This window comes from Armigeres subalbatus, chromosome 2 (assembly GCF_024139115.2).
Source record: "Armigeres subalbatus isolate Guangzhou_Male chromosome 2, GZ_Asu_2, whole genome shotgun sequence".
In the NCBI taxonomy this organism is placed as follows: Eukaryota; Metazoa; Arthropoda; class Insecta; order Diptera; family Culicidae; genus Armigeres; species Armigeres subalbatus.
The window spans coordinates 100628668-100656380 of record NC_085140.1 but is presented as its reverse complement, the minus strand read 5'-3'; the positions used below and the strand labels follow the sequence as shown (position 1 = coordinate 100656380).

The 27713-nt window shown below is 40.7% G+C and overlaps 1 protein-coding gene across 6 annotated transcripts; it reads right to left on the bottom strand.

Moving 5' to 3' along the window:
- On the bottom strand, window positions 1–27101 carry LOC134210420 (guanine nucleotide-binding protein subunit beta-1-like). 6 transcript variants are annotated; one of them, XM_062686465.1, is made up of 3 exons: window positions 26675–27101; window positions 23253–24604; window positions 1–1204 (listed from the first exon to the last, which is right to left on the bottom strand). In XM_062686465.1, exon 2 carries the CDS (start codon window positions 24273–24275, stop codon window positions 23253–23255), a length of 1023 nt encoding a protein of 340 aa, XP_062542449.1. In that variant the 5' UTR covers window positions 24276–24604; window positions 26675–27101; the 3' UTR covers window positions 1–1204. The 6 variants fall into 6 exon arrangements, with proteins under 6 accessions (XP_062542449.1, XP_062542450.1, XP_062542452.1 ...); XM_062686466.1 differs by having other exon boundaries at window positions 23253–24587; XM_062686468.1 differs by having other exon boundaries at window positions 23253–24619; window positions 26808–27101.
- Between the last annotated feature and the right edge of the window lie 612 nt (window positions 27102–27713).

Below are 27713 nucleotides of genomic sequence, written 5' to 3'. Positions count from 1 at the left end.
TTCTTTTTCCGACCTAGAAATATATTTATCAAATAATTAAAAGCTTCTTCATCTAGTTTTCGTCACACTCTCGCTTCCCAGTTTTCCGACTTTTAGATTTATGATTTTTTTTTCTAAATGGTTTAAAAATTGCGAATTTGTTTTTTTATTATGATTCGGTCACTCACAGTAGAAGTTTCATAAATTTCCCAATTTATCTTCTAATGCTAAAATTTTTGCTTTTTAGTAGTTTTCTTCGTTAGAAAAAATAAGTAATAAATTAAACAAAGCTTATGCCTTCTGGAAATTGTGCGTTCCATTTCAATCTTTCTGCTCAGTTACAGTTGCTTTGACCTTCATAAACGAGTGCCCATCTAACGGTCTATTTGAACCGACGCCGGTCGATTAACGTATAGGACATTTGTTTCTCTCTAAATAAAATAAAACCTAAACTTGGGTGGGCGAAGAAAACATACAATTTGAAAGTTCCTCCTTTCTATCCAATCAAGGTGTTTCTGTTTCACAAGCATGACAGATTATAACAAGTAGTGAAATGATACTTTCTTAAATAATAGACCTATAACTGTCCGCGTTGCTGTACGGATTGAATTCACTTGCTTCAATCTTGCCTCAACGTTTCAGACATATTACTATTTTGTTTTCTACGCTTTTCATCATAACCAAATTAACCTCGTATGCGTGTACTGTGTTTAGGGGGGTTCCGTTTAGTGTTGCTGTATATAAAGGCTTTAAAAAAGATGAATAAAAAATGGGGTGTGCTTATAACAATCTGAAGGCACTTACTGTCTACACTGTTAACAAACTTTTGGCTTACGCGAACATTGTGCGTTCAAGCTGCTTTTCCAGAACACACCACCGAGCAGCCGTTGCTTTTTTCCACGTACGAGAGAAAAAAAGCTGCCCCATTGATCTACTGCACGCCATTGATGACGCTGGAAATAGGTAGTTGCGCGCGGCGCGGTTTAACTGACTAACTAACTAGCGACGTTCCGGTTGTCCGACAGTCTGGCGTGAGCCGTACTTGATGGTTGGACGACTGTGGGTTTGAATGTGAAAAAAATAGTACAACATGGCTATCGCGTGAATGTGCTTCTGCTCCCTCATTTCATTCGTTGGTTCTGTGGTTGATTTCGCTATCGGATGCTATTGGTTAGTGATGAATTTTGGTGCTGTGCGCTCATCCTTCCAGATGCCGATGCAAGTCCTGAAACAAAACACGATAGAGAAAGTGCGGATTAGTGTACTGGAAACTGTAACAGTGAATTTTTTATTTGTATCTAGCTAGAGTTACCCGGTAGCTTTAATTGCTAAAAGTTTTAATTGGAAGAGCTTCTGGAGGATTTCCTGGAGGAATTTTCCCAGAATTTCCTCCAGGAATTCTTCCGGAAGTTCCTCCAGGAATTCTTGCGGAAGTTCCTCCAGGAATTCTTCGGAGGAACTTCTGGAGGAATTCCTAGAATATCTTCCGGAGAAATTCCTGGAAAATCTCAAAGAGAAATTCCTGGAGGAACTTCCGGAGGAATTCTTGGAGGAACTTTCGAAAGAATTCCTGGAGAAACTTTCGGAGGAGTTCCTGGAGGAACTTTCAGAGCAATTCCTTTGAGAAACTTCCAGAGGAAATCCTTTGAGAAACTTCCAGAGAAATTCCTATGACGAACTACCGGAGGATTTCTCTGAGGAACATCATTCGAAACTCCTTTGAGGAACTTCCGAAGGAAGTCCTATGAAGAACATCTGGAGGAATTCCTTAGAGGAAATCACGGAGTAATTAAGTTAAGTTAAGTTAGTTTTTTAGTCGAAGAAAACTATTTTAGGTTTAATAAGCACTCTATCAGCTTTCAGGTGAAAAAGCTTAAGCTGACAACCGGACATGATGATCGTCTGATCGTCTATTCTACTTCATTTTACTTCCTACAACGGTCCTCCATATTTTTGTGCCATATATAGTGTCGTAAGTTGTTCGTTCCAATTACATGTACCTAAATTGCTCCTTTTATATCTGTGAAGATATCACCCCATGCTACTTTCTTTATATATTCCAACTCCTTTTGGTGGAAGTGCTTACATTCTGATATCGCAGTTCAATGCTACTTTATAGATATTTTTATTGCATATAACATAACAATAATTCAAACAAATAAATATATTTGCCATTCACTTTCTCTCCTTCATCTGTGAAAGCTGTTTCGGTTCCGAGCGCTGTCTTAAGCAGATGATAGGACTATTATAAAATAACTAGTTGAAGTTTTCAACGTCTGTTGTCTGTGATTTTTTTCATCTTGTTTTTGTTTTCTGCATCTGATAGTAAAAAAAAAATGAAGCGTCATTTTTTTTTTGTGAGAATTTCCCCGCGTGCTGCGTCTGGTTGGCTAGTCACCGGACAGACAAACAGGGCTATTATATATTAGCATTAGCATTGTTACGGTGTAATTCGGAGATTGGACACTAGTGATACTCATGTTTTACTTTTGAGATCCTTATCTAGAATGCTATCAGAAATCAAGAAGGGAGTAATCCTTGATTCCAGTCTTAAACAAAAATAACAAAAGCATGAGGATTACTACTCCTGGCCACGTCTATCTTTACCGTAACTAGGGAGAGGAAGGAAGTGTTGATGAGGGTACTTATTTAACGAGAGGCCACACAGAGAAAAAAATAATTGTGCTTTTAAGAGGTTTGTACTTTTAATTTGAAAGTTGATCAGTTTTGGTATTTTTGAGTAGTAAAATAATCAATTTGAAAATAAAACATTCAATCTCAGTACGAATTTTGTAACCGAAAACTGTGATTTTGAATGTTGGCACTTTTCTATTAAAAGTTTGAAAGATCTCAAACGAATTTGCTATTTTCCTAAAATTTGGCAACACTTGCATTGAAAAATAAGTTTTCTGGCAACTGAATAAACGCTCAACTGAGCTTGCGAGTATTTTCCACCCTTTATGAGCATTTTGGTGAAATGGCTGCGCGAAATAAATTCATCTATTTAATCGACCGGAACTGATTCCCAATGGACAAGGTGAGTTTTCAAAAATGATGACCTTGATTTGATCGATTAGTATACATTGTTCATTAATTTTCCAGTAAAATGACCATTCCAATGAAGCACAGTTTTCGCAAACCAACTTCATGAAGTCCTCGATCGTTTCTGAACAACCGACGGGAAGCATTTTTAATATTGGATGACTGGTTAACGATGCTGATCAATGGACGCCGCACCGCAGAACCGCACCTACGCCGCCCCAAGAAAGAAAAGAGTTGGCCGCAGTACGGAAAAACATACCAAAGGCGAAGTGGAAAATGACAGAAAACGTAAAGAAATACAACAAACTACTAGAGATAAAGTTATTCAAAGCCATATGAAAATAAAATAACATTAGAAAATGAAATAAAATCAAACGCTTTTTGATACAAAAAAAAACTTTAATTTGACAAATTGAAGAATAATTATATAGGATTATTATCACTAACTGATTTTCTTAATTTTACCAACGATTCTTTTAATTTCACCAACGATTTTTTTTTGTGTGCACCGACTTAGCGACACCCTCATAAGTACCACGGAGTTGGATAATGAGGAAGGTATTCGTTGGGTCAGGATTTTCCTGTAGCTGGCAATGTAACCGTGGTAGATCTTACCCCGTAACACACCACGTAAAGGTGTCTACCCAGCGTTACGGGTCAGACAAACAGGGCTATTATATGTATGAAATACTTGTGAGGACGTGGCCAGAGGTCCGCTTAATTGTCGATTGTGACAGATTTACAATGACCGTGGGTATGCTTATCACTGCAACTCCATCTATGATTTGTGCAAGGGTTGTATTCTATGCTACACACTTAAATTAGTTTGTCGACCTCAGCAACATTTTCGCCGAGATATCGGTATTTTTTACCGAAATTCGGCGATTCTCTTACCGAAATTTCCTCATAATTTAATCGAAATTCGACAAAGTTGACTTTTTACCGAGATCTCGGTAACGATTACCGATGAAGTTTTCCGAAATCTCGGTAAAATTTTTGTCGAGAATCGTCGAAATTATTGCCGAGATTCCGGCTGTTGGATTCTCGGCAATCGTAAATTTTTTAATTTAAAGTTTGTCTATGCTATAAGCACTCTATCAGCTTCCAATGTTTGTTGGGTTCCTTCGAAGAACTTTCGGAGGAATACCTTTGTATAACTCCCTGAGCAAAACCTTTCAGGAACTTCCGGAGTAATTCCTTTGAGGAACTTATTGATAAATTCGTTTAAGGAATTTCAAGAGGAATTTCTTTGAAGAGCACTCGGAGGAACTGCCCGTAACACGGTAGATCACTTTGACGTAGTGTGTTGCGGTGTAAGATCTACCAAACAGAGCCCTAGCCTAATTCGTTTTTCTAGCTAGGGCAATAAGTTGTGGTAATTAAGGATTCATCGTATTTAGTCCTCGCTACCAACAGCAGTCTCAGAAATAAAACATAATTAATGTTACCTTGCAGACAGTTGAAGGACTCGAATTCCTCTGGTTTGAGGCTAAACTGTATGCAGCGGAAACAACTTTTCAAGCAATTAGTTAAAAAACCTCGGTACCCATCCCTAGGCTGAACTGACTGCTGGAAAAATCGAGTTAGGGGTTTAAATACGTACTAACTCTTCTTGAACTGGTGAATAATGGTAGTGAGAGGAACACACGGAAGTTCTTATTACTGAACAAATTCTCTTGCTTGAAATGGTCTTGCAGACAGAGCTAAATCCCGGGTTTTAAGAGTTTTACTGGTGATATTCTAGAAGCAAGACAAGGATGTGGCTAGGGCTCCGATGCATGGCCAAAAACAGTATTACTGTTCTGTTTTCTCAAGACAGGATTGATTTCCTATTGATAAGGGGTGCGCCTTCAATGGGATTGCTCTCTGTGAAGGGTCTAAATAGCGGGACCTTGTCATGGTGCTCTTGAGAAAACAAAACAACAACTGTATCGAAACCGATACTGCATTGCTTATCAATAGTAATGGAGTAATTCGACATGCACTTAAACACTAAGGATACGGGTAACGCTACAATAGATCTAATAACTGGTCGCAGTGGCACACCCGAACAGGAAAAAAAAAACTCCCGGAGGAATTCTTGGAATGATTTTATCAAACCGGAAGTCGGCCATCTTGAATTCAAAAATGGCGCCAAACATCGATTTCTGCCTAATACTCATCGAGCCCATTCCGGCAATATGTATATGGTTGTTTGCTATTTTATGCATGCTATATTGGGAAAAAACAAAAAAAAATGTCCAAAAAAATTGAATTTTTTTTTTTCGCTGTGGACATTTTTTGAAGGGTTATTCAGGGTGTCTACTCAACTGTAAAAAACAAAATTCCCTGATTTTTCCAGGTTTTTTCCAGGTGATTTACAATAATTTCCAGGTGGAAATAAATATGTTATATATAGATTTCAGGAGCTAAATAATCAAGCAAATATATCAAAAAACATTTTTCAAATGATTTTATTAAACAAAAAATATGTATTTCATCACTTCTTCTTCAAGAGTTTAATTCCCTCTTCCAGTTTGGCCGCTTCTCGTTGAGCATCTTCTAATATTTTGGATTTTTTGAATGGAAGGCTCTTGCCTCAGCTTTTCGCAGGGGCGTCTCGTGGACTTTTGGTACGCCTGTTCTACCACCCTGCTAAAATAATGTATCAAGCTGAGTGGTTTCGAATGAAAGTTGTGCGTTTAATCTAATATTACTATCTTTTCTTGTACAACTCAACCAAATATTAGAGAAGAGAAAAAATCATGTAGAAAGGATTTACAAAACAATAAACAACTTATTAATCTCTTTTGTTCCAAAAATCTTTTAAATTAGGATGCACTTAAAATTTTATACTCTCGCAAGTCGTCCGAGTACACGGGACTTATCGCCGCTAATATTTAAACTCTTACATATTTTGTTGCTATGAAAGAAATGTTATTAACCATTATTAGTATAATTGTTTGATGCGACCCCAGATTGTGACGACCAATGAGTCACATTTAGAAGAAATGTTTTCCAGTTATTTAATTTTTCAAATTTAGTGAATTTAGTTTTCTTATTAATATTGATAATATTATATTGATTGATTCTGAGTATTCGTAAAAAAGCATTATTTGATGTCTCTTTTGAAAAATCAAACATTAATTCAATATTGTTTTTGATGCATATTCATCAGGAGAAAAGAGAAAAACAAACTGTTCCCAATCATCGGAGTATGATATGAGAACGAAAGCGTGCGCGCGCCTTTCGGCGAAGCACAGCCCGATACTTCGACCGAGTCTAATCGAAAGTACGTCGCGTCGTTGATTGTTCTCGCAGCGCGTCGAACGGTTTGGACTCCTGCGCAGCATAGAAGATCTTGCTTCGCATGCGAAAGAGGATGATATGAAGAAACGGAGAAAGCTGGCAACGCTCACGCTGGTTCTCTGGGCGCGGAGAACGAGTGAGTATACCAAGAAGAAAATCATTTCAAACCATTTGTCATGGCGCAAAACATTAAATTTGACTTCTGGCAGCGCTGCTGTTGGTTCTTCATTATAAATCGTACAACTGGGAAAAGCTTTCTATGTGATCTGGTGTGGTGTGCCGGAGAAACACATATTTAGCTGCAATTTGACTGTACGCCAAGCATGTGGCGATGACTTCTGCCTACGCAATATTTTGTTTTATTAGATGTTAAACCGTCATTGGAAATATTACGTGAAACTTTGTTTAAATATTTTTTCTGAGTAAATTATTTGTCCCAATAATTAATTGCCAAGAAATTAATTTCCTACTTCTGAACTAAAAATGGTTACCTGTTCCGTTGCATTTTGTGCGATGTTTCGGTTTGCTAATCAGCCTTCTCTTTCTTCCGACGATTTATTTCTTCTACGTATAGCGAATGGTCATTTTTAGCCCTCAAGATTAGAGATTTTGAAATTTCCACATTTTCCATACCACCTTTTGCTGCAATCGCGTCATATACTGTTCGGCGTGCAATCACCGATTCCTCCCGCATGTTGTCGAATAGGTATTCACATTCAGCGTTTACAGAAAACCCCCTCTCTACAGCCGAGTTACCATGAGATAAACAGCTTACAATTTTAATAATTGTAGATAGTTCTTTGTTTTCATCATTTAGCAGATCTCGCCACAACACATCTACGCGGGTTTTCTTTCGATTGTAGTTCTCAAACGAGCCGCATTTTAGTACAATCGATCGTGCCTGTTTGTCTTATCTGCCAGAACCCCGCTAATTTGTCCGTGGTTAGTAAGTATGAATAGAAGTTTATCCATACGTTTCTTTGCTAGATCCTTGTCTGAGATGATCAGACCTGGATCGATCGACGAGCATGCTTTGGTGAGCGAATATGTTAGCGGCGATCTGATCAACAACTTGCAGACGATTGACTTCAAAGAAGTTCGGCATTTATCGCGAAATTGTAAGACATCCTTCTCCTTGGTGTTCCGCAATTTGCCGAGCTCCTTTTTGACATCGAAACCAACGACGACATTCTTGACGGTTAAATGATTTTTACTGTCGTTAACAGCCTCCAAAGTTAAAGTAGAAAGCTTTTGCATACTCTCTGGTTTCATGAATCGCTCCGCCAGATTCAGCACCGTACGAGACAAATCAGAATATAAGAATGGAACCATAGGTTCATCGGTCTGGTAATCTCTTAGAAATGGTTCCAGCTCACCAGCTACTGATTTGAAGAAGGCCAGCTTTGGTAGTAACAAAGGGTCAGATAGTGCATTCGTTACGTCACGGAAGGATTTACATGTGGGAACAGCCTTATCACGTCGTACGCCGTCAACGAACTTGTTGATGGAAGCGACTACTTCCATTCCTCGTTGTGCAACCACTGCGTTTTCAAGCCAGCGATGACCGCAAAATTTTAGTGGAAAAACCGAGCTAGATGAGTACTCAGTATATAATGGAACATCTTTAAATAAGTTATAGACACAAAAAAGTTTCGATACTACAATCGGCAGCACGTGCACCATCTTTAAAAGCACCGTGAACGATGTGCAGGCCACAACTGCCAAGTTCCAAGAGCTTCGCTGTATGTTCTTTCATATCCAAATTCAGCTCTTTTAGAAAAGCCCAGTTGACATTAGGGCCGTCCATTGACACCTGGAGAATCCTCTCTAATAGTAAGTCGTTTAAGCTCTTCTTAAAAGACGAAAGAAGATCTGTCGCCCTTGAACGACCAAGAAACTCAGATGTCTAATATTTGGTTACGGTCAAATTGGAAGCTTCGTCCCAGTAGCGTACTTTCATGTCCATTTGTTGTTTTTTGGTAATTTTATTTAGTGGCTCATCAAATCCAATTACTAGAAAACTTACTTTTTTCAGGTGATCTATCAGCTCTGTTTTGAAGAATGGTGCAATACCAAACATGATTATGTATCCTAGTTTGTCCTTTTTTAGCTGCATCTTCTTTGCAATGTCACTGTCTGGAAATATGCGGCTCATTATACATACGTCCTTTTCGGAGGAACGCAATGATTTATGACTCATGACCGTATTCATGCACCACGTGATTTCTGCTTCCGTGACTTGATTCTTAAGGGCAAAGGAATTCATCGTGGATTGTCCAAGTGACGATGCCGTGGTGGAAGATACTTGACGCGGTAATTGCGTGTCTTGGGTATAACTCTGAGGTACATGCTCTGATTCAGGTTTAACCACAGGTTTACAATCTCCCTGATTGTGCCAGGAATTCCCTGATAATTCCAGGATTTTTCCAGGTGCGGAAAAATTCCCTGATAATTCCAGGTTTTCCGGGTTTTTTCAGGTAGTAGACACCCGCTTTGTCCCCTGTCGAATGCAACTTGTTGCGAGAAAATCGGTTAAGAATTACTATATGAAAAAGTGGCTAATGTTTTTCGGTTTTCGTGTGCACACACACACACATACACACGGACAGACAGACATTTGTTCAGTTCGACGAGCTGAGTCGATTGGTATATAACATCATGAGTCTCCGAGACTTCTATAAAAAGTTCGATTTTGGAGTAAAATGATAGCCTTTCGGTACAACTTTGTTGTACGAGAAAGGCAAAAATGAAGAAAATAGTGTTCCGTGACTTGTTAACCTTCCGCGACATGAAAGTCGGTGAATAGGGAACCTTGGGCGAACAACCTACTGCTCCCGAAACATCAATTTGTTCGAAAATCCGATAATGAAAGAATACGGACTGATTTTACGGCAACGACTCTTAGCGCAAAACAACGGACACGAATAGGGACATGGAACGTTTTAACCCTAGCCCAGCAGAGTAAATTGGCACAACTTGCCAATGAGGCACGCCACATGAAGCTTGAGATCCTGGGACTGAGTGAAATCCGTTGTCCAAGCTTTGGAGAACACAGAATGCCGTCGGGACAAATTCTACTATACTCTGGTTTACGAGGTGAACACGCTCCCCGGCATCGCGGAGATGGCTTCCTACTATATAGCGCCCAGGCACAATCTGCGCTTATGAAGTGGGAACCTATAAGTCAGTGGTTCCTAACCTTTTCAGTGTCACGCCCCCATTGACAATCAGTCCAGTCCATTGGCAGCCCTTTTAATATGTTTTGCTGAAATCAAGAAGTATATTTTAAGTATATTTATTTCATTATCTTCTCTAATTCAAATATTAAATTTTCGAGCAGTGCCTTTTGTACTTCAAATACAAGCACACCAGCTTACAAGGTAGCGTGTCCGATAATTTTGTGTGTCTGTTAATATCATAAAAGCTTCATGCCGGTATTAATATAACTTTTAATACATCACTATTATATTTTACCATCCATCTGACTTTACCTTTAGTTTGCTTTGACACTTGCTTATTTATTTAAGCCTGTTTTTTTTGGTTTTATTTTTATAGTTTATTATTTACTTATTGTAATTTTGTCATATAATTTATTTTTATTTATATACTTATTTATTTATTTATTTTTATATATTTTATTATATTGTGGTGTATTCAATGTTATATAATAATAAAATTTTTGGGAATGAATCAGCTATAAAATTGATAGTGGAAGACCAGAGTATAGGGCTAACCGTGATTAAGCAAAACATTTAAAGATACTGGTGATGATGTAATGATTCGTAAATCAGAACAAAAATATCCCAGGACTTTGAAGAGTACGCAATTACGGGGAAAACCCCAATATCTCTGGCCATACTACAAATTATGCTAGTTTTATATCCAAATAACAAAAATGCAAAATAGCAAAATCAAGTTCATTCAAGTGAATCTACATCATGCAAAGGGAGCAACAGCTGTACTTTGTAAGAGATTTGCTGAGAGCAAACTGGATATCGCGTTAATTCAGGAGCCATGGACGAACAATAGTAGAATATTGGGAATTCCTACAAATACTTCTAAAGTATTTTACAAAACAGGACAGCAACCTCCCAGGGCTGCAATTTTGGTGAATGGAAGAACAAAAGTGCTTCCAATTACAGAGTTTATTGAACGAGATATTGTTGCGGTTATGATGGAGGTACCGACAATTCGTGGAAAAACGGAAATATTTGTCGCCTCAGCATACTTTCCGGGAGATGCTGACGATGTGCCTCCACCAGAAGTAGCTGCTTTTATTTCATATTGCAGGAAGCAAAATAAAGCTTTCATTATCGGTTGTGACGCAAACGCTCATCACACTATTTGGGCTAGTTCGGATATCAACAAAGAGGTGAAAACCTGTTCGACTATATTGCAAAAATGATGTAGATATATGTAACAGGGGGAACAAACCCACTTTCTCAAATGCCATCAGGCAAGAAGTTCTTGATTTAACCTTGTGTAGTCATACACTTTCGGAAAAAATCAAAAATTGGCATGTATCAGAAGAAATATCTCTATCTGATCACATGCACATATTATTTGAATATGAGGCTGGAAATCAACTCATAGAAACCAAAAGAAATCCCAGGAAAACTAACTGGGAATATTATATCTCAAACTTGGCTAGTGAGGCGGAAAACTTAAGCACCTCATTAAATACTAGTCATGGACTTGAAAAAAGTTCTAAGCAACTTTCTTGCTTGATACTGAAAGCTTTTCAAGTCAGCTGCGCTGCTAAGAAACGTTCTTCAAATAGAGACGTATCTTGGTGGAATACCAATTTACAAAAGAAAAAAACCCGGAAACTCTTTAACCGGGCTAAACGTACACAACAGTGGGAACAATACAAAGAATCCCTAACTGCTTACAATAGAGAAATTCGAAGATCTAAAAGGATAAATTGGATACACACTTGTGAAAACATTGAAAGTACTCCAGTAGCTGCTAGATTGCAGAAAGTCCTTGCTAAAGATCACACAAATGGTCTTGGGACTATTAAAAAAGATGACGGGTCCTTTACCAAGACAACTTATGAAACATTAGAAGTAATGATGCAAACACACTTCCCGTGTTCTATCATCAATTCACATGAGGACCAGAATGCATCTGTTATGCAAACTGGTGTTAATGAAGCCAGGCGAGATATTCAACAAACGAATAAAGTCACTGGGATGATTTGCACCAGGAGCAATGCTGGCATTCTGGCCAATGAAATATTCACTGAACAGAAAGTTGAATGGGCGATTGATTCACTTGAACCCTTCAAATCTCCAGGTAGGGATGGAATTTTTCCTGTACTACTACAGAAGGGAAAAGCAATCTTAACACCCGTTCTGACTAAGATGTTCCAATCGAGCTTAATATTAGGCTATATTCCGACTGCATGGCGGGGAGTGCGTGTCACATTTATCCCAAAAGCTAATAAGAAGGATAAATCATCCCCAAAATCCTTCAGACCAATTAGCTTATCGTCCATTATACTAAAAATAATGGAAAAACTAATAGATGAGCACATAAAATCATCTTATTTAACGAATAGTCCTCTGAGCAAAAATCAGTTTGCATATCAGGAGGGTAAATCTTCAGTAACAGCGCTTCACAAGTTAGTTACAAAGTTGGAAAGATCTTTTGCAGCAAAAGAAATTTCACTTGCAGCGTTCCTCGACATTGAAGGAGCATTCGATAACACATCTCACAGTTCAATGAAGAATGCTATGTTGAAACGAGGTTTCGATGTATGCATTGTTGACTGGATTGGCGAGATGTTATCAAAACGAGAAATATCGGCAAACCTTGGAAGCTCATCAATTAGTGTGAGAGCAGTAAAAGGGTGCCCTCAAGGAGGCGTACTATCACCTCTATTGTGGTCTTTAATCGTTGACGATCTTCTCAAACAACTGGAGGCTCGAGGCTTCGAGATAATTGGCTTCGCAGATGATATAGTTATATTGGTGAGAGGAAAATATGACTGTGTTATTTCTAATAGAATGCAAATTGCCCTAAATTTCATCACATTATGGTGTGAAAACGAAGGATTAAACATAAACCCTTCAAAGGCCACACTAGTGGCGTTTACAAGGAGAAGAAATTATTCTTTACCTACATTAAAACTGAAAGGAGCAGATTTGAAACATTCAAACTCAGTCAAGCATCTTGGCGTTCGACTTGACAGTAAGCTGAATTGGAACTTACATCTTGAAGAAGCATTAAGCAAAGCTACAAATGCTTTATGGATAAGTAAGGCGACGTTCGGTAAAAAGTGGGGACTTAAGCCAAAAATGATTCAATGGATTTATACGGCGATTGTGAAACCCCGAATATCATATGCCGCATTAGTATGGTGGCCAAAAACAAAAGAAAGGGTGGTACAGAAGAAGTTGGGAAAACTTCAAAGATTAGATACTCTTTCAATAACTGGTGCGATAAGAAGCACGCCGAACACAGCACTAGATGCTTTGCTCCACGTGCTACCATTGGATCAATTTATTCAATTAGAAGCAGAGAAGAGTGCTTTGAAGATCAAAAGAGATTCAAACCTCTTCGAAGGTGACCTAACAGGACATCTTAGTATTCTAAACAAAATAAGTATCAACTCACTGATCACAAACAACGATGATTGGATGAGAAGAAGATACAACTTTTATCGATGTTTTGATGTAATTAATCTTGAGCGAAGCACATGGACAAATGGTGGACCAAATCTTCGTTCAGGATCGATTGTGTTTTACACCGATGGTTCAAAACTGAACAATCAAGTTGGAGCAGGCGTGACTGGCCCAGGGACGAATATTTCGATTCCCATGGGAAAGTGGCCATCTGTTTTCCAAGCTGAAGTTCAGGCTATTCTTGAATGCTCTAATTTATGCATACGTCGAAATTACAGGCATTCAAATATTTGCATAATGTCTGATAGTCAAGCAGCATTGAATGCTCTGAAATCAGCAAGATGCACATCTAAACTCGTTTGGGAATGTGTTCAGTCACTCCAAACCTTGGGTAGTCGTAACAAAGTGAACCTATATTGGGTTCCTGGTCATTGTGGCATTGAAGGCAACGAACAAGCTGATATGCTGGCAAGACTTGGTTTATCTCGACAATTCATAGGTCCAGAACCTTTTTGTGGTGTATCTGCGTGTTCTCTTAGAATGGAACTGAAATCTTGGGAACATTCAAAAATAGAGGACATTTGGAAGAACACCTTGATTGCGAGGCAGTCTAAACGTTTCATCACACCAAACGTATTTATCACTCGCAAAATCTTAGATCTTTCAAAAAAGATCTTAACACATATACAGGTCTTGTAACAGGCCATTGCCTGAGCCGTTATCACTTGAAGCTGCTAGGAAAACTTCAAGATGATGTATGTCGCTTCTGCGGTATACATGTGGAAGACTCGGAACATCTGTTATGCCATTGTCCGGCAATTTTAGAAAAAGATTACAGTTCTTCAACAGGGGCTGATAGAACCCTCTGAAGTTTGGAGAACAAGTCCCAATTTGGTAGTGCGATTCATCAGAACCATAATACCGTATTGGGAAGACGCTGGTAGTCAAGGTGATGCAATTGCTCTACATAGCAATGATGCGTCCACTTGACAAAGCTATATGAAATGGGGCATATATCACAATAGATCTAACAAATGGTCGCAGTGATTAAAATACCCAACAGGGAAAAAAAAAAAAAAGAAATATCAAATTGGCCTCGATTTCCAACCTGTTTCTACCATTGGTTTGAAAATCCATTCTCGCATAGGTATGATGGTATAAGCAAACGTAGAATCTTCAAAGCTTGTTACGCAACTTTGAGGTACGATTCGTATATTGCACATTACAACTGGCTCGATTGTTTTTACCGAATAACTCACGAGATGATGATCCATTCAGTATGTCCAAATGTTATTTCAGAATTTCAGGGGAAGGCTAACCACGTCCAATGTAAACGAAAACGAAAACTAATGAATTGCCTGCTTGAGCCAGCTCAATAAAATAACAAATTGATCCATAATCTTCAATTTGAGATCTACATTGTCTTTGAACTGAATCAGATTGGTTTTCCTATCCTGTAGCTACAAGTTCAATGATCAAAACCCAAGTAACCAAAAGTTCCTTCAAAAGTACGCTTTTTGCTTTATCAGCTCAGTCAAGCTTATTAAGCGAAAAACGTACTTTTAAAGCACTTTTTGATTGCTTGGGAAATGTCTGATAGGTAAGCTAGACTTTTCTACCATCTTTCTTTATTGAGATTGGCAAAAAAAAAATCATTTTTATACTGACTTCGTAGGCAAATTTTATTATCATCCCTAAGTTCAAAACATTACATTTTGTTAACCAACGTACCGCAGTGTTGAAAAGAAGGTCTTCGTGATCTTCATTTATTTCTTTGCAGAGTTCTTTGAACAGACGTGTGTTAAGAGATTTCTAGACCAACAATTGAAAAGAGCGTAACAGCCAAAATTTATTCTTTCTGATTCCTCGTCTACATATACAGCTATATATGTAGACGTAGAATTGGCGTAAATAAGGGGGGCAGGGGGGGCTGGCCCTCCCCAGACCCACTTGTGGCCCTCCCCAGAAAATTTTAAAATCGGAAAATAGTAAATTTTCATGTACCACAAAAATATTTACTTACTCCGCCTTGCATCGCATGTCTTCTTTTATATTTTTTTCGGCAAAGTATCAAACTTGGCGTTGCAAAATGTCAAGTCCAAATAAAATGGATTTTTCAGAATTTTAATGCCAATCACTTCCATTGCCATTAGGGTGGGTGTACCAATTGTCGCCATACATAAGAACAACTGTTTTTTTTTTTAATAAGTAAAAGGCATGCGGGTCGACTTTATATATCAAGCGATAGGTTTTATTTCCTGCTCCTTAGAACAGCTGTGAAAACCACAATAAAATTGGTTATAGGGGAAACCGCCAAATGTTGAACGGCTAATTTTGTCGCCTATTGTTGAACTCCCATAAGAAATGCATGTGCGTTCAACATTGGGCGAAGAAATTAGTCGTTCAACATTTGGCGAATTACCCTAATCCTCAAAATTGATTAATCCATAATAGGAACGCATGCACCAGTTGTGGCACTATTCTTAATTTTGGTTCCTTATTTGGCAAATCCCATTGTTTTCTTATGGAATTGGCCAAATAGGGACCACTTGTTTTGTGGTGATTTGATTAGCCATTTGGCATATAAAGCACTAGTGCGACAACTGGTGCTATGGCCACGACTGGTACATCCAGCCTAATTAATCAAATGTTTACAAAGCGTTTATTGATTATACCAAATAGAAAAAAAAAACAAAATTGTTTTAAAAAAATATATTCCTGTTAGACCAGAATTAAAAAAAAAAACAGATTAATCCACCTAGCGGCGATGATGCCTTTCTCGTGCATCGTAAAATGTACTGAAAAAATCACATAAGAAAGGTCAAAAAAGCACTTTAGGGGAATAGATCGCATATATTCTATCATTTTGCATGTTTTTGCATTAATTACTATGCATTCCCATCATTCTTGAAATTTTTTTTTTTGATTTTGAAATTTTTTTCCAAGTGGGGATAATTTTGAAATGCAATGTCCGATCGGGCCAATTTTCAATAGCAAACAATGGGACCGCATTCCCCGTCGAATGCAACTTGTTGCGAGTAAATCGGGTAATGCTAAGTTCCAAAAAGTTTGTCTACAAAATTTTACACACACACACACACACACACACACACACACACACACACACACACACACACACACACACACACACACACACACATACATACATACGTAGGGCTGCGAAATGGTGAGTTGACATCTGGGAAGGAGCGACCTACACAGCTCTGGTCCTCACAAGTTCCAATCTCACGCTTCCACGGGTCTTCCGATGACAATTGACCGCCAGCTAAGGGTTGCGTACTTAGCTGGTAGTGCAGCCTGGGCACTGTTGTCCTTCTGACATCAGCTAGAGTGAGTGGGTGCGGACTGCGGACCCGTGCCGAGGGGATGCCAGGGGGGTGAAATGATGAGCTAGGCCTTTAACAGAGCCTGTGGGGTACCTGGGCACCCTCCACAGTAATTGTCCCTTACCGCGTCATGCTGGGCTCTGGCGTGGTGGACCTATTTTCCCGAGCAACTCGTGGGACCAAAATTGAAAACCAAGTCAATTCTTCAATTAGTGGTAGTAGTGTAGGCGACAACCCCTTCGCAAGAGGTGCGTTGTTCAGGTCTCCGCCTAGGAGGCCAGAGGCAATAGTCGGCAGCTCAGTGCGCAGCGCCAGCGTGGGTCACTTAACCATCTCCCAGGCTCCGCCGGTAGAGGTTATAGACGGATGACGCCTCCTGGACCCTGGTGAAGAACAAGAGGAAACCGAAGACGTCAAGGGCCGAAAAGAAGGCCCAGGCGAATGAGGGTAGCAAGAAGTCTAGGGTAGGCGCCAATCGCTCCAGGGGCGATGTCCTAGTCATCAAAACGGACGAGGCTAAGTACTCGGACGTCTTGAAGGCGATGAGAAGTGACGTCAAGCTCGGTGAACTCGGCGCCGACGTACGTCGAATAAGACGTATCCGGATGGGCGAGATGATCCTCGAGCTAAAGCGGGGCGTCTCGCAAAAGGGCGCCGTCTACAAGAAGTTGGCGGAGGAAGTCCTAGGCGAGACGGTCAAGGTGAGGGCACTCACGACGGAGGTGAATCTAAGGGTTAAAGACCTGGACGAGATCACCGAAGTCGAAGAACTCGTCACGGCACTGCGGCGACAGTGTGAAGGAGGCGTCCACCGCAGTCGTTCGGCTACGGAAAGGTCCGGCAGGGACACATGTAGCATTGGTTCGGCTATCTGCAGCGGACGCGTGCAAGGTAGTCAAGTTAGGGAGCGTCAAGGTGGGGTGGTCGGTATGCCCTGTGGGCATATATGAGCAACCCGAAGTTTGCTTCAAGTGCCTGGAACCGGGGCACAAGCAATAGGACTGTAAAGGCCCTGACAGAAGCAAGCTCTGTCGACGCTGCGGATTGGAGGGACATACATAAGGCACAATGCTGCACGAACCCTCCCAACTGTTTGATCTGTTCCAGCAAGCACCCCATGGGAGGTTCGAAGTGCCCGGCGTTTATGCGTGCTGCAAAATCACAGTGCAGGTAACGCAGCTAAACCTGAACCACTGTGATGCTGCCCAGCAACTGCTGTGTCAGACAGTTACTGAATGGGGGACGGATATCGCCATCATAGCAGATCCTTACCGGGTACCCGCCAGGAACGGTAATTGGGTCACCGATGGGTCTAAAATGGCGGCGATATGGACAACGGGGAAATACCCAGTCCAAGAGTTGATATCTTCGACACACGAGGGCTTCGTCATTGCCAAAATCAACGGGGTCTTCTTCTGCAGCTGCTATGCGCCTCCTCGATGGTCGATCGAGCAGTTCGGTCGAATGCTAGATTGTTTGACGGCTAACTTGATGGGGCGTAGGCCGGTGGTGATAGCGGGGGACTTCAACGCTTGGGCCGTGGAATGGGGAAGCCGATCCACGAATCAACGGGGGCAGATCCTGCTGGAATCACTGGCCATGTTGGATGTGGACTTGGCTAACGTCGGTACCAAAAGTACCTACAGCTGGAACCGGGCCGAGTCGATTATCGACGTTACGTTCTGGAGCCCTGGCCAAACTAGTATTTCGAACTGGAGGGTAGATGATGGCTACACTCACAGCGACCACCTGGCGGTTCGCTACAGTATCGACTATACGACCAACAGTATCGACTAGCCCTCGTATGTGGAAGACATCATACTTCGACGACGAGGTGTTTAAGGAAGCGCTCCGCCGCGAGCACAATACTCTCGGTCTGAGCGGCGAGCAGCTGGTAACAGTACTCTCGCGTGCATGCGATGCCACCATGCCTAGGAAAGTCCACCCTAGGAATGGGAGGCCACCGGATTGCTGGTGGACTAAAGCAATTGCGAACCTGCGCCGCGCCTGCCTACGGGCAAGGAGGCGGATGCAGCGAGCACGCACAGAGGAGGAGCGTGTTGAACGACGGGTGGCGTTCGTGGCTGCAAGAGCCGTTCTGAAGACTGATATTAGATCAAGCAAAAAAGCCTGCTTCGAGGGCCTGTGTCAAAGTGCCAACGCGAATCCATGGGGTGACGCCTATAGGGTCGTAATGGCCAAGACACATGGGGCGGTGGCCCCTACAGAGCGGTCTCCAGAGATGCTGGAGAGGATCATCGCGGGGCTCTTCCCACGTCACGTCACAACCCAAGTCCCTGGCCTCCCTTTGTGAAGCTGCCAGGGGCCAGGGTGGCCGACGAGGGAAGAGTAACTGTGGCGGAACTTGCGGGGATTGCACAGTCCCTTAGTGTAGGTAAGGCGCCAGGACAGGATGGTATTCCGAACCTGGTCATCAAAGCGGCCATTGCTGAGGCTCCCGAGATGTTCAGATCTGTCATGCAGAGATGCCTGGACGAGGGAGTTTTCCCTGAAGCACGCTATGTTTAAAGGCAACTATTATGCAAAGTGAATGCACCTCGGATGTTAAGCCGTTAGGTCATAGTTTTTGACCTCTAGTTTAAGGATCCGTGTCGATTGAAATATTTCATCGGTGAAAATTTGACTTTTTTACCATTTAAGGGGATATTTTTAACCTAAAAATCTATTCTGATTTTTTTCAAATTTTTTCAAGCAAGTTATATAAAATCCAGGCACCACATTTTTTTCCTGACACTTCAAGGAAAATTTTCATATAAAAACAATTTTCATATGATGAAAGTAGCAGAAGTTATACTAAAAATACTGTTGACACCGAACATATATTTCATTTTTCGATAGCGAATTCTTGTGTAACTGCATATCTCATACGTGTTTATTAAAAAAACAGCAACCCTGCACCACTTGTTACCATAGAAACAGAATTTAACGCTGAACAGGTCAAGGAATTATATTTCAATTGTGTTCATAATCATTTTCTGGAAGGAGGAGACTATGACACAATTTTAGACAAAACCCCTCCTCCAGCGCTACATTAGCTGGTGGGATTGGTCTACCAAATCTTCGGCCCTGTAGCAAAAAAAACATCCAGACAAATCTGAAGTCTGGACATCAGAGGTCAACGCAACTCATCACGCTCAACTTGGTTTCACTGGGCGCTGGTTTCACTGGGCGCTACTGTTAAACGGGGTGTTTTGAAAAGAAAATAATGCAATGGTTATTACAAGGTATTGTAGAGTCTACCACAGGTAGTTGATTGCTGTTTTAGTGTAACATTGTTGGACTTCTATTCAGACGCCATACGAGATTTTTGTTACAGTTGAATAGCAGCCGGGCTACCAATCACCGAAAAATTTCTTATTTTGAAATTCCATGTTCTTGAATAGAGCGCATCACAGGGAGGCCTTACAAAGTATACGGAGCAAACAACATCCAAAGTATACGGAGCAACAGCCATCCACAGAAATTTCTATACTATCTACCAAAACTACAAAATGCCAGATAACCACGAACAGTATGCAAGTAAACTGTTATCCACGGTGGGAGCATATAACAGTGGTTACATAATGCAGACGTCCATTGAGGTTCAATCAAGTTTGAAATACAGAACATACATAAATACTACTTTGAACTAGTTCGTAGTTTTAATTTTTTTTTATTTGAAATGTCAAAGAGTGATATTATGTTCTTAAATTCAATAATACTTCTTCTTATTGGCATTACATCAACCACTCTGACATATGCCGCCTCGGAGCTTAGTGTTCATTTAGCACTTCCATAGTTACTAACTGCGAGGTTTCTAGTCCAAGCTACCATTTTCGCATTCGTATATCATGGGCTACGATGATACTTTATGCCCAGGGAAGGTGAGAATATTTTCTAGACCAGACCGGGAATCGAACCTAGCCACTTTTAGCATGGTCTTGCAGTGTAGCTGTGCATCTTACCGCACGGCTAAGAAAGGCTACAGACCTATTCATAATAAACTGTAAGAACATTTAGGACTGGCAGTAATTTTAATATAACTTCTACTATTTTAATCATATGAAAAATGTTTTTATATGAAAATGTTTCTTAAAGCATCAGGAAAAAAAAAGTAGTGGTTGGATTTTATATAACTTGTTTCAAAAAAATTTAAAAAATCAGAAAAGGTTTTTAGGTTAAAAATATTACCTTAAATAGTAAAAAAGTCAAAATTTCACCGATGAAATATTTTAATCGATGCAGATCCTTAAACTAGAGGTCAAAAACTATGATCTAACGGCTTAACATCCGAGGTGCATTCACTTTGCATAATAGTTGCCTTTAAACATAGCGTGTGAAGCATGGAAAAGGCGGACAGAGGGATCCGTCGGCATATAGACCAATACGCCTGCTTGATACGGCGGGGAAGGTGCTCGAGAAGATCATCCTCAACAGGTTGTTGATACGCACGGAGGGTGCGGAAGGTCTATCGAGTAACCAGTTTGGCTTCCGAAAGGGTAAGTCGACCGTAGACGCTATCTTGTCGGTTACCAAATCCGCGGAGATAGCTATCCAGCGTAAGAGGAGGGGAGTTCGCTATTGTGCAGTAGTGACTCTCGACGTGAGGAATGCTTTCAATAGTGCCAATTGGCCAGCTATTGCAGATGCGCTCCTGCATCTTGGAATTCCCGAGTACCTGTACAAGATTCTCGGAAGCTACTTCCAGAATCGAGTACTGGTATACGACACGGAGGCGGGTCGGAAGTGCGTTGACATAACCTTAGGGGTTCCGCAAGGTTCCATACTGGGTCCGGTGTTACTGCAGCCCACTCGATCGCAATTGTGGAGGAGTGGATGAGATCCAGGAAGTTAGAACTGGCTCACCACAAGACTGAGGTGATTCTTGTTAACAACCGAAAGACGTGGCCAGGACAGATCTCGACTATTGGAGAGTGCATTACTTCCATCTAAGAGATAGTGATTAGTCCCAAATCAACATCTGTGGTAACGGATGAAAGTGATGTTACTCTCATACAATAGTCTTGGCTTGTAACACCTACGAATCTGTGCGAAATGCGCAATTCTAATGCTAATATCCTTTATGCCTAACGTCCTTATACCTGTTCGCGTGACCAACATCTAGTTTGCTTGGACCTAGCAGTCAAGGTACCGGTACTACAAGTGTCAAACGACCAAGTCATAGCGTATTCAGATTACGCCATTTATGATCATAAATATAATGATGAACAACAACCTGATGCCATCCCCATACATTCAATTTCCTTTCTCCGCTTTAACTTGATATTTATTACGATAAATAATCTAATCGTAATCTGAATAGGCTATTAAGATTATTCAAGCATATTTTGGCAGAATAATTTCAATGGTTACAGCGCCACTAGCGTTCTATTACTGCTTTCCTGTAGAAACCTTCGGAAAATGCTTAGGATATATATTTTTTTAATTCTTTGGGATTTTTTAGGAACTCATTCAGAAGTATCTTGAGGAAAACTTTAGAAAACACCTGGAGGAGTTTTCCAGGATATTTTGCTTTTAGGAATTCTTTGGAAATATTTCGAGAATACCTTTAGAAACTCCTTTGAAAAATCCATTCGGGAATCCTTCGGCTATTCTTTCAAGAATTCTTTTAGCAAAAATCCTTCACAAATAACTCCAAACTTTTTTTTTTAAATCCGTTCAGGTTCCCTTTCGGGAATTTCTTAAAGAAATCATACGAAAAATCGTCCGGAAATTCGTTTTAAAATTCCTCCGGGAATTCTTTACGGTTTTTATCTTGGAAATTCCTCCAGAAATAATTTAAAAAATTAACATTCTTATGGACACTCTGTTAGTGATTGCTTTGAATAATTCCTTGCAAAAATTGACCCCGAAATTCCTTTGGAAGTTCCTTCAGGAATTGCTTTGAAATTTAATATGTTTTAATATATTCCTAAAGATTTTCCGAGCGAATACTCAAAAGAATTTACAAAGCAATCCCTAATTTATTTCCCGAATAAATTCCTAGATTTCACCAAGAATAGCTTCGGAAATTCTGCAGGAATTCTTTAGAAGATGGCAAAACGTTTTTTGCGGAACAAAGATCCACTAACGTTCACTACATTTTAAATAGATTTGATTGGTATATTTATTCAAATATTTTAATCACCTCAGGCCTTCCTTTGCCGTGTGGTAAGATGCGCGGTTACGAAGCAAGACCATGCTGAAGGTGGCTGGATTCCCGATTCGTTCTAGGAAATTTTCGGGTTGGAAATTTTATTTTCTCGATTTCCCTGGGCATAAAGGTATCATTGGGTTAGCCTCATGAAATACAAATGCAAACATGGTAACTTGGCTTAGAAACCTTGCAGTTAAAAATGTAGAAGTGCTATGCGAATAAATACTATGGTAGGCGGCAGTGTCCCAGTGGGGGATGTAATGCCAATAAGAAGAGGAAAATCAACTCGTACGAAGAAGGCACTACTGAGCTGAACATCGTCTTTATGGCTGAAACAGAATATAGTTGTGGACGCCGTTGTATCCTGTAACTCATTAACACTAAACAGATCAATTTGTCATGAGATTCTCCTTTGCGAAGCATTTAAAGTGAATCTCAGTTGATAGGAAGTGCAATATTAACATACGATCCTCATATACACTGCGGATCACTATACGAACGGGTTAAACAACGCAAAATACAATCAAAACGTGACAGGCAAAATCCCCCAATTCAAATAGACGTGATTCTATACGTTGTCAATAATTAGGTCGAGGTAACTAATATAAATAAAAAATAGCATTGAACTGATAAGCGATGGTCAAATTTCTGTATCAAATCATCTAATGGTCGCGTATAAAGTTTATCATAATTCGAAAAAAAATAATTAAAAATTTTTATGATTAAAATTGGAGCAAAGAAATTTAAATTATTTAAAAAGGATTTTGTGATTTCTACATTTTAGAGTGTATGTAAAAAATATGAACTCACCTAATTCCACACACGCAGGAACGAGTCCCATGAACCAGTTGCTACCGCCATTCCATTATCTGTCACTCCTAAGCACGACACTCGGTTATCGTGTCCGGCTAAGATTCCTGCCCGTTCCGCCTTCATCGTATCCCACACGTTGCAGTTGAAGTCATCGTACCCAGCCAACAGAAGCCGGCCCGATTTGGAGAACGCCACCGACGTGATACCGCAGATGATGTTATCATGCGAGTACATTGCCAGTTCCTGATCGGCACGAATGTCAAACAGTCGACAGGTTGCATCGTCGGAACCGGTAGCGAAAGCCTGTCCACTCGGGAAGAACGCAACCGCATTGATGTCGCTCTCGTGACCTGGGAATGTCTGCTTACACTGGCCTTCGCGGATGTCCCACAGTTTGGCAGTAGCGTCGCACGCCCCCGATACAAACAGTTTACTCTGGGACGCTAACGAAAGGGCCATCACGTCACCGGTATGACCTTGGAAGGACGTAGACTGCTGACCGGTTTCGATGTCCCACAGAGCACAGGACATATCACCGGAGCTGGTGACGATTTGATTATCGTCCAAGAATCGGCAGCACGATAGGTACCCGGTGTGACCTCCCAGCTCTCGAGCGATCCGCACATTACCTTCGCGAGTTTTGAGATTATATATGGAGCAAATGTTATCCAGACCACCACACGCAACGTAATTCCCAGACGGAGCGTACGCACACGTCATAACCCAGGAAGATCGCAGTGGAATCGCGTGAACCTTGTTGGTGGTGTGTGAATCCCATACTATCAGCTTGCCGTCTTGTGACGCAGACACCAGGTACCGCGAGTCACTTCCCCAGTGCATGGCGTAGATCTTGGCCAAATGGCCCCGCAACGTACGCCGTGTTCGAAGCTGGATCCGCCCAACGGCTTCCAGCTGACTGGTGGCCTGAAGAATCGATGTGTCACAAGCAGCCTTCCGGGCATCGCGAATTGCATTTTTGAGCTGCTCCGCCTCGGCTCGCAGGGCATCAATTTCATTCATTTTAGATCGATTTTTTCACGACACACAAACGTTTCCAATTACTCAGCTATGCGCCGATTCCGAACAGAATGTAAACACTTTGGGGGCCCTTGTTTTTAGGAATTATCTGCAAACTTTTACACTTTATTTCTTTTCTTCGATCGATAGCAGATATCTTTTCTTCCAGCAGCTCTCAGCAGCCCCAATTAACAATCACCAGCGAGATCGAGAAAAAAACTCCACTAACACAATTATCATATCGCATCGAAATGATCACCGAGTTTCGTACATTACTTCATCAGAAGGCACTGCTTGCTCGCTGGCTGTTGCTTGCTGTAGATTTGTTGGTGCTGCTCAAACACGATCTTCATCATTATTTATACAAGCGGTTTGATGATAATTGTCAGTCATCTGGCTTGATCACATGCCTGTCCTATTTTCCCTTACGACGGAGGTAGATTAGTTTAGTCAAAGGCATTCGGGTTAATTATTTATCCTCTTGATAATGCGATCTATAGTTTTGGAAGACTCCAGTTTGTGAGGTTTTTGTTAATTAAAAAATTGATATTTTTTTGGTTTTTCTTTTGACGAGGAAGGTAGTAGGTTTGCTTAGCAAACTAATTAGTTGAGTAAACTTTGTTGTACGAGAAAGGTAATAAAGAAGAATCCAAAATATTTGTACTATTAACTAAGTCATGAATGTCTATTAGGTTATAGTTAACTTGACTGGAAGATTTGTTTGCCGAAGATGGTCAAAGTCCATTAAACCAACAGCAACATCCGGACACCCTGGTAAATTAGTCTTTGCCTTCACTCGCCGAAAAATGATTGATGAGAAATAGCTAGGAAAAACATAAACCAACGTTTCATACAGTAGTCCTCAACCGATTTTCTTGAATTTTACTGGGGGCAATTAGCCTAGTTGATCACTATTGGATTTGATAACGATCGGATGTTATCAAGAAAATGGGGTATCGAGACATACTATGTTGGATAAATGCGAGAAAGGCAGTATCACACTAGTTAAATTAAAGTGGGTTTTTGGCCCACTGATCAATCGCACAGAAACCAGGAAAACGAATGCCTAAAATGTTCATGAAGCTTTAGCAAGTCATTCGGGTCGATTCGCTTAGTTAGTTAGTTATGGATGTTCAAGCTAGAACACATTTTTTATTGTTATTATGTTCATTTCAAATAAAATGTCCGTTTTATTCGAAGAAACCACAAAAGCTGCCATATGTTTTTTACATTTGCTCCGGACATACTCACTAATAAAGCAAGCGTCAGAAATATGCAGGCAGTAGGTTTGTGCGTATTCGAGCGTAAGGTGTATCTTTCGGAGCATTCGAGGATGGTGCTGCAGACAATATTCGGCGGTAAACAGAGGAATGCCATAAGGTGGCTTCGCAGAAATCACGAGTTATACCAGGTGTAGCAAAGGCAGGATATTATTAAGCTTATACAACACGGCAGACTACGGTGGGCTGGACACGTTGTTTGTATGTCGGAGAAGCGCTAATCTAAGATAATATTCAGCAGATTACCCGGAAGAGGCCGTAGGCTTCGTGGAAGTCCTTGCAAACGATGTTTTTTTTTGCAGTAGAACCCGAAGGCGCTCAACGTTCAGGGCGACTGGAAATGATTGGCCCAGGATCGAATCCAGTGGAGGAGAGGAGGATATGTACTCCATTTGGCGTAGGTTCATCGAAGAGCTGTACCCAGAACAAATAATTTGTCAGGGATGGCAATACTCGCATCACGAGTAGAAAAAGGTGTAATTGGACCAACCAAAAATGCCCGCATTTTTCTAGCGCTTGCTTTATTAGTGAGAATGGGCGGAGAAAATGTAAACAATATGGCAGTAATGGCAATGCTAAACTATGTGTAACAATGCTTCAGAGCAAAGGTCGATAAACCTCAACTAATGGCAAGTTTTCGTTAAGAAATATTTATTGCCAATAATAAGCACTAACTGTCCACTATACCACAAAAGTTCAACTCAATGGACGCAGTGGTTCTACTTCCCAACAAAAAAAACTACGTACGAGGCCCAGCCCTCGCCCAGCTGAATTAGGGTGTACAACCCTAAAAATAGGTATAAAAAACAAAACAAAATTTAATATATGAAATCAAACAAACATGGGACTGATATGAATGTATGGGCAGTACAGATCTTTGTTTAGTTCGTCAACCTGGGTCGATTGGTATATTACACTATTGGTCTTCGAGGCTATTATGAAAAGTTTGCTTTTAGAGTGAAATGATAGCATTTTGACACAACTTTGTTCTACGACAAAGGTAAATAAAGAGCTCTAATTTTTGGAAATAAATTTTGCAAACTAGTCACTCATGCGATCACCGCCATTGATCACAATCATCATCATCATCATTGCCCGCGCCCGTTCGTTCCACACACTGACACCAGATGCTGCCGCTGCTGATGTAGTCTTCTTCGTGTCAGCCGTCGACTCTCGTCGTCATTGAAGTTTCCGCTCCTGCTCACCCCTTGTATACGACCCACCCGCACACAACACTTCCTTCTTCCACACTTACTCACTCTCACTACCACCACCGACGAACGGGAACGACCATCAGACGACGACCGTCCAATTTACCACTCGAGCTCGACCCTCCCGAATCGGAAACGGATCGCACAGAATTCAACAATCAAACTTTAGCCGTCGAACGCGATGCAATTTCCGGCCACTACCGACTTTTCCGGACGGGCAAACTAGTAAGTTTTCCGTTTTTTCCACGGCAAAAACAACACACGAATTCCTCCGCGACACGACCCTAACTGCTCCAGCTCACTCACTTGTTGCTGGACTGCTTCGGCTCTGTATAAGAAAATTTCACATCCGAATCAAATTATAACGAATGCACACGAATGGCAAGCCGATCACAGCAGGGCTGCCAGAAGTGTTGCCTGTATCTGGAACAAATTAAAGATAAAAAGTATATTTTATAATCATATTTACCTATGTACACTGTTAGCACGGCAAATGCTCGGTAAAGCGTACCATTGGCTTGGTACTTCGCGTACCTGAAGGAATAAAATAGACCTTATCTCGCGGTCCTTATAATGATGAAATTTAAAGTATAGTCTTTGCATCTACAGATCACAACACCTCGATAGTGTAGTGGTTAGCAATTGCGGCTGTAATACGAAGTATGCGTGTTCGAATCTCACTTCATCCTTATTTTTCTTATGATTGCGTTAAATAAATATAATATGAAAAATCAATTTTGGCCTAAACTTTTGAATAAACTTTGATAAAATGACTATGTATAAACTATTTTTCTTATTAGGTTTTGCATGAAAATTTTAGTTGAACGTTTGAAAACATAGAAGTCGCTTAGAAGGTTCGCATTGAACTTGTTAGGAACTTTTATGTTCGAAGTTTTTATGACGCTATTAGGAAGCCTTTATTCTACATTGTAGTTGCTAGAGAGCACCTT

What these genes read in the sequence shown, in the direction of transcription:
- LOC134210420 (XM_062686465.1), bottom strand. Translation starts at nt 24,275, where the DNA reads ATGAATGAAATTGATGCCCTGCGAGCCGAGGCGGAGCAGCTCAAAAAT.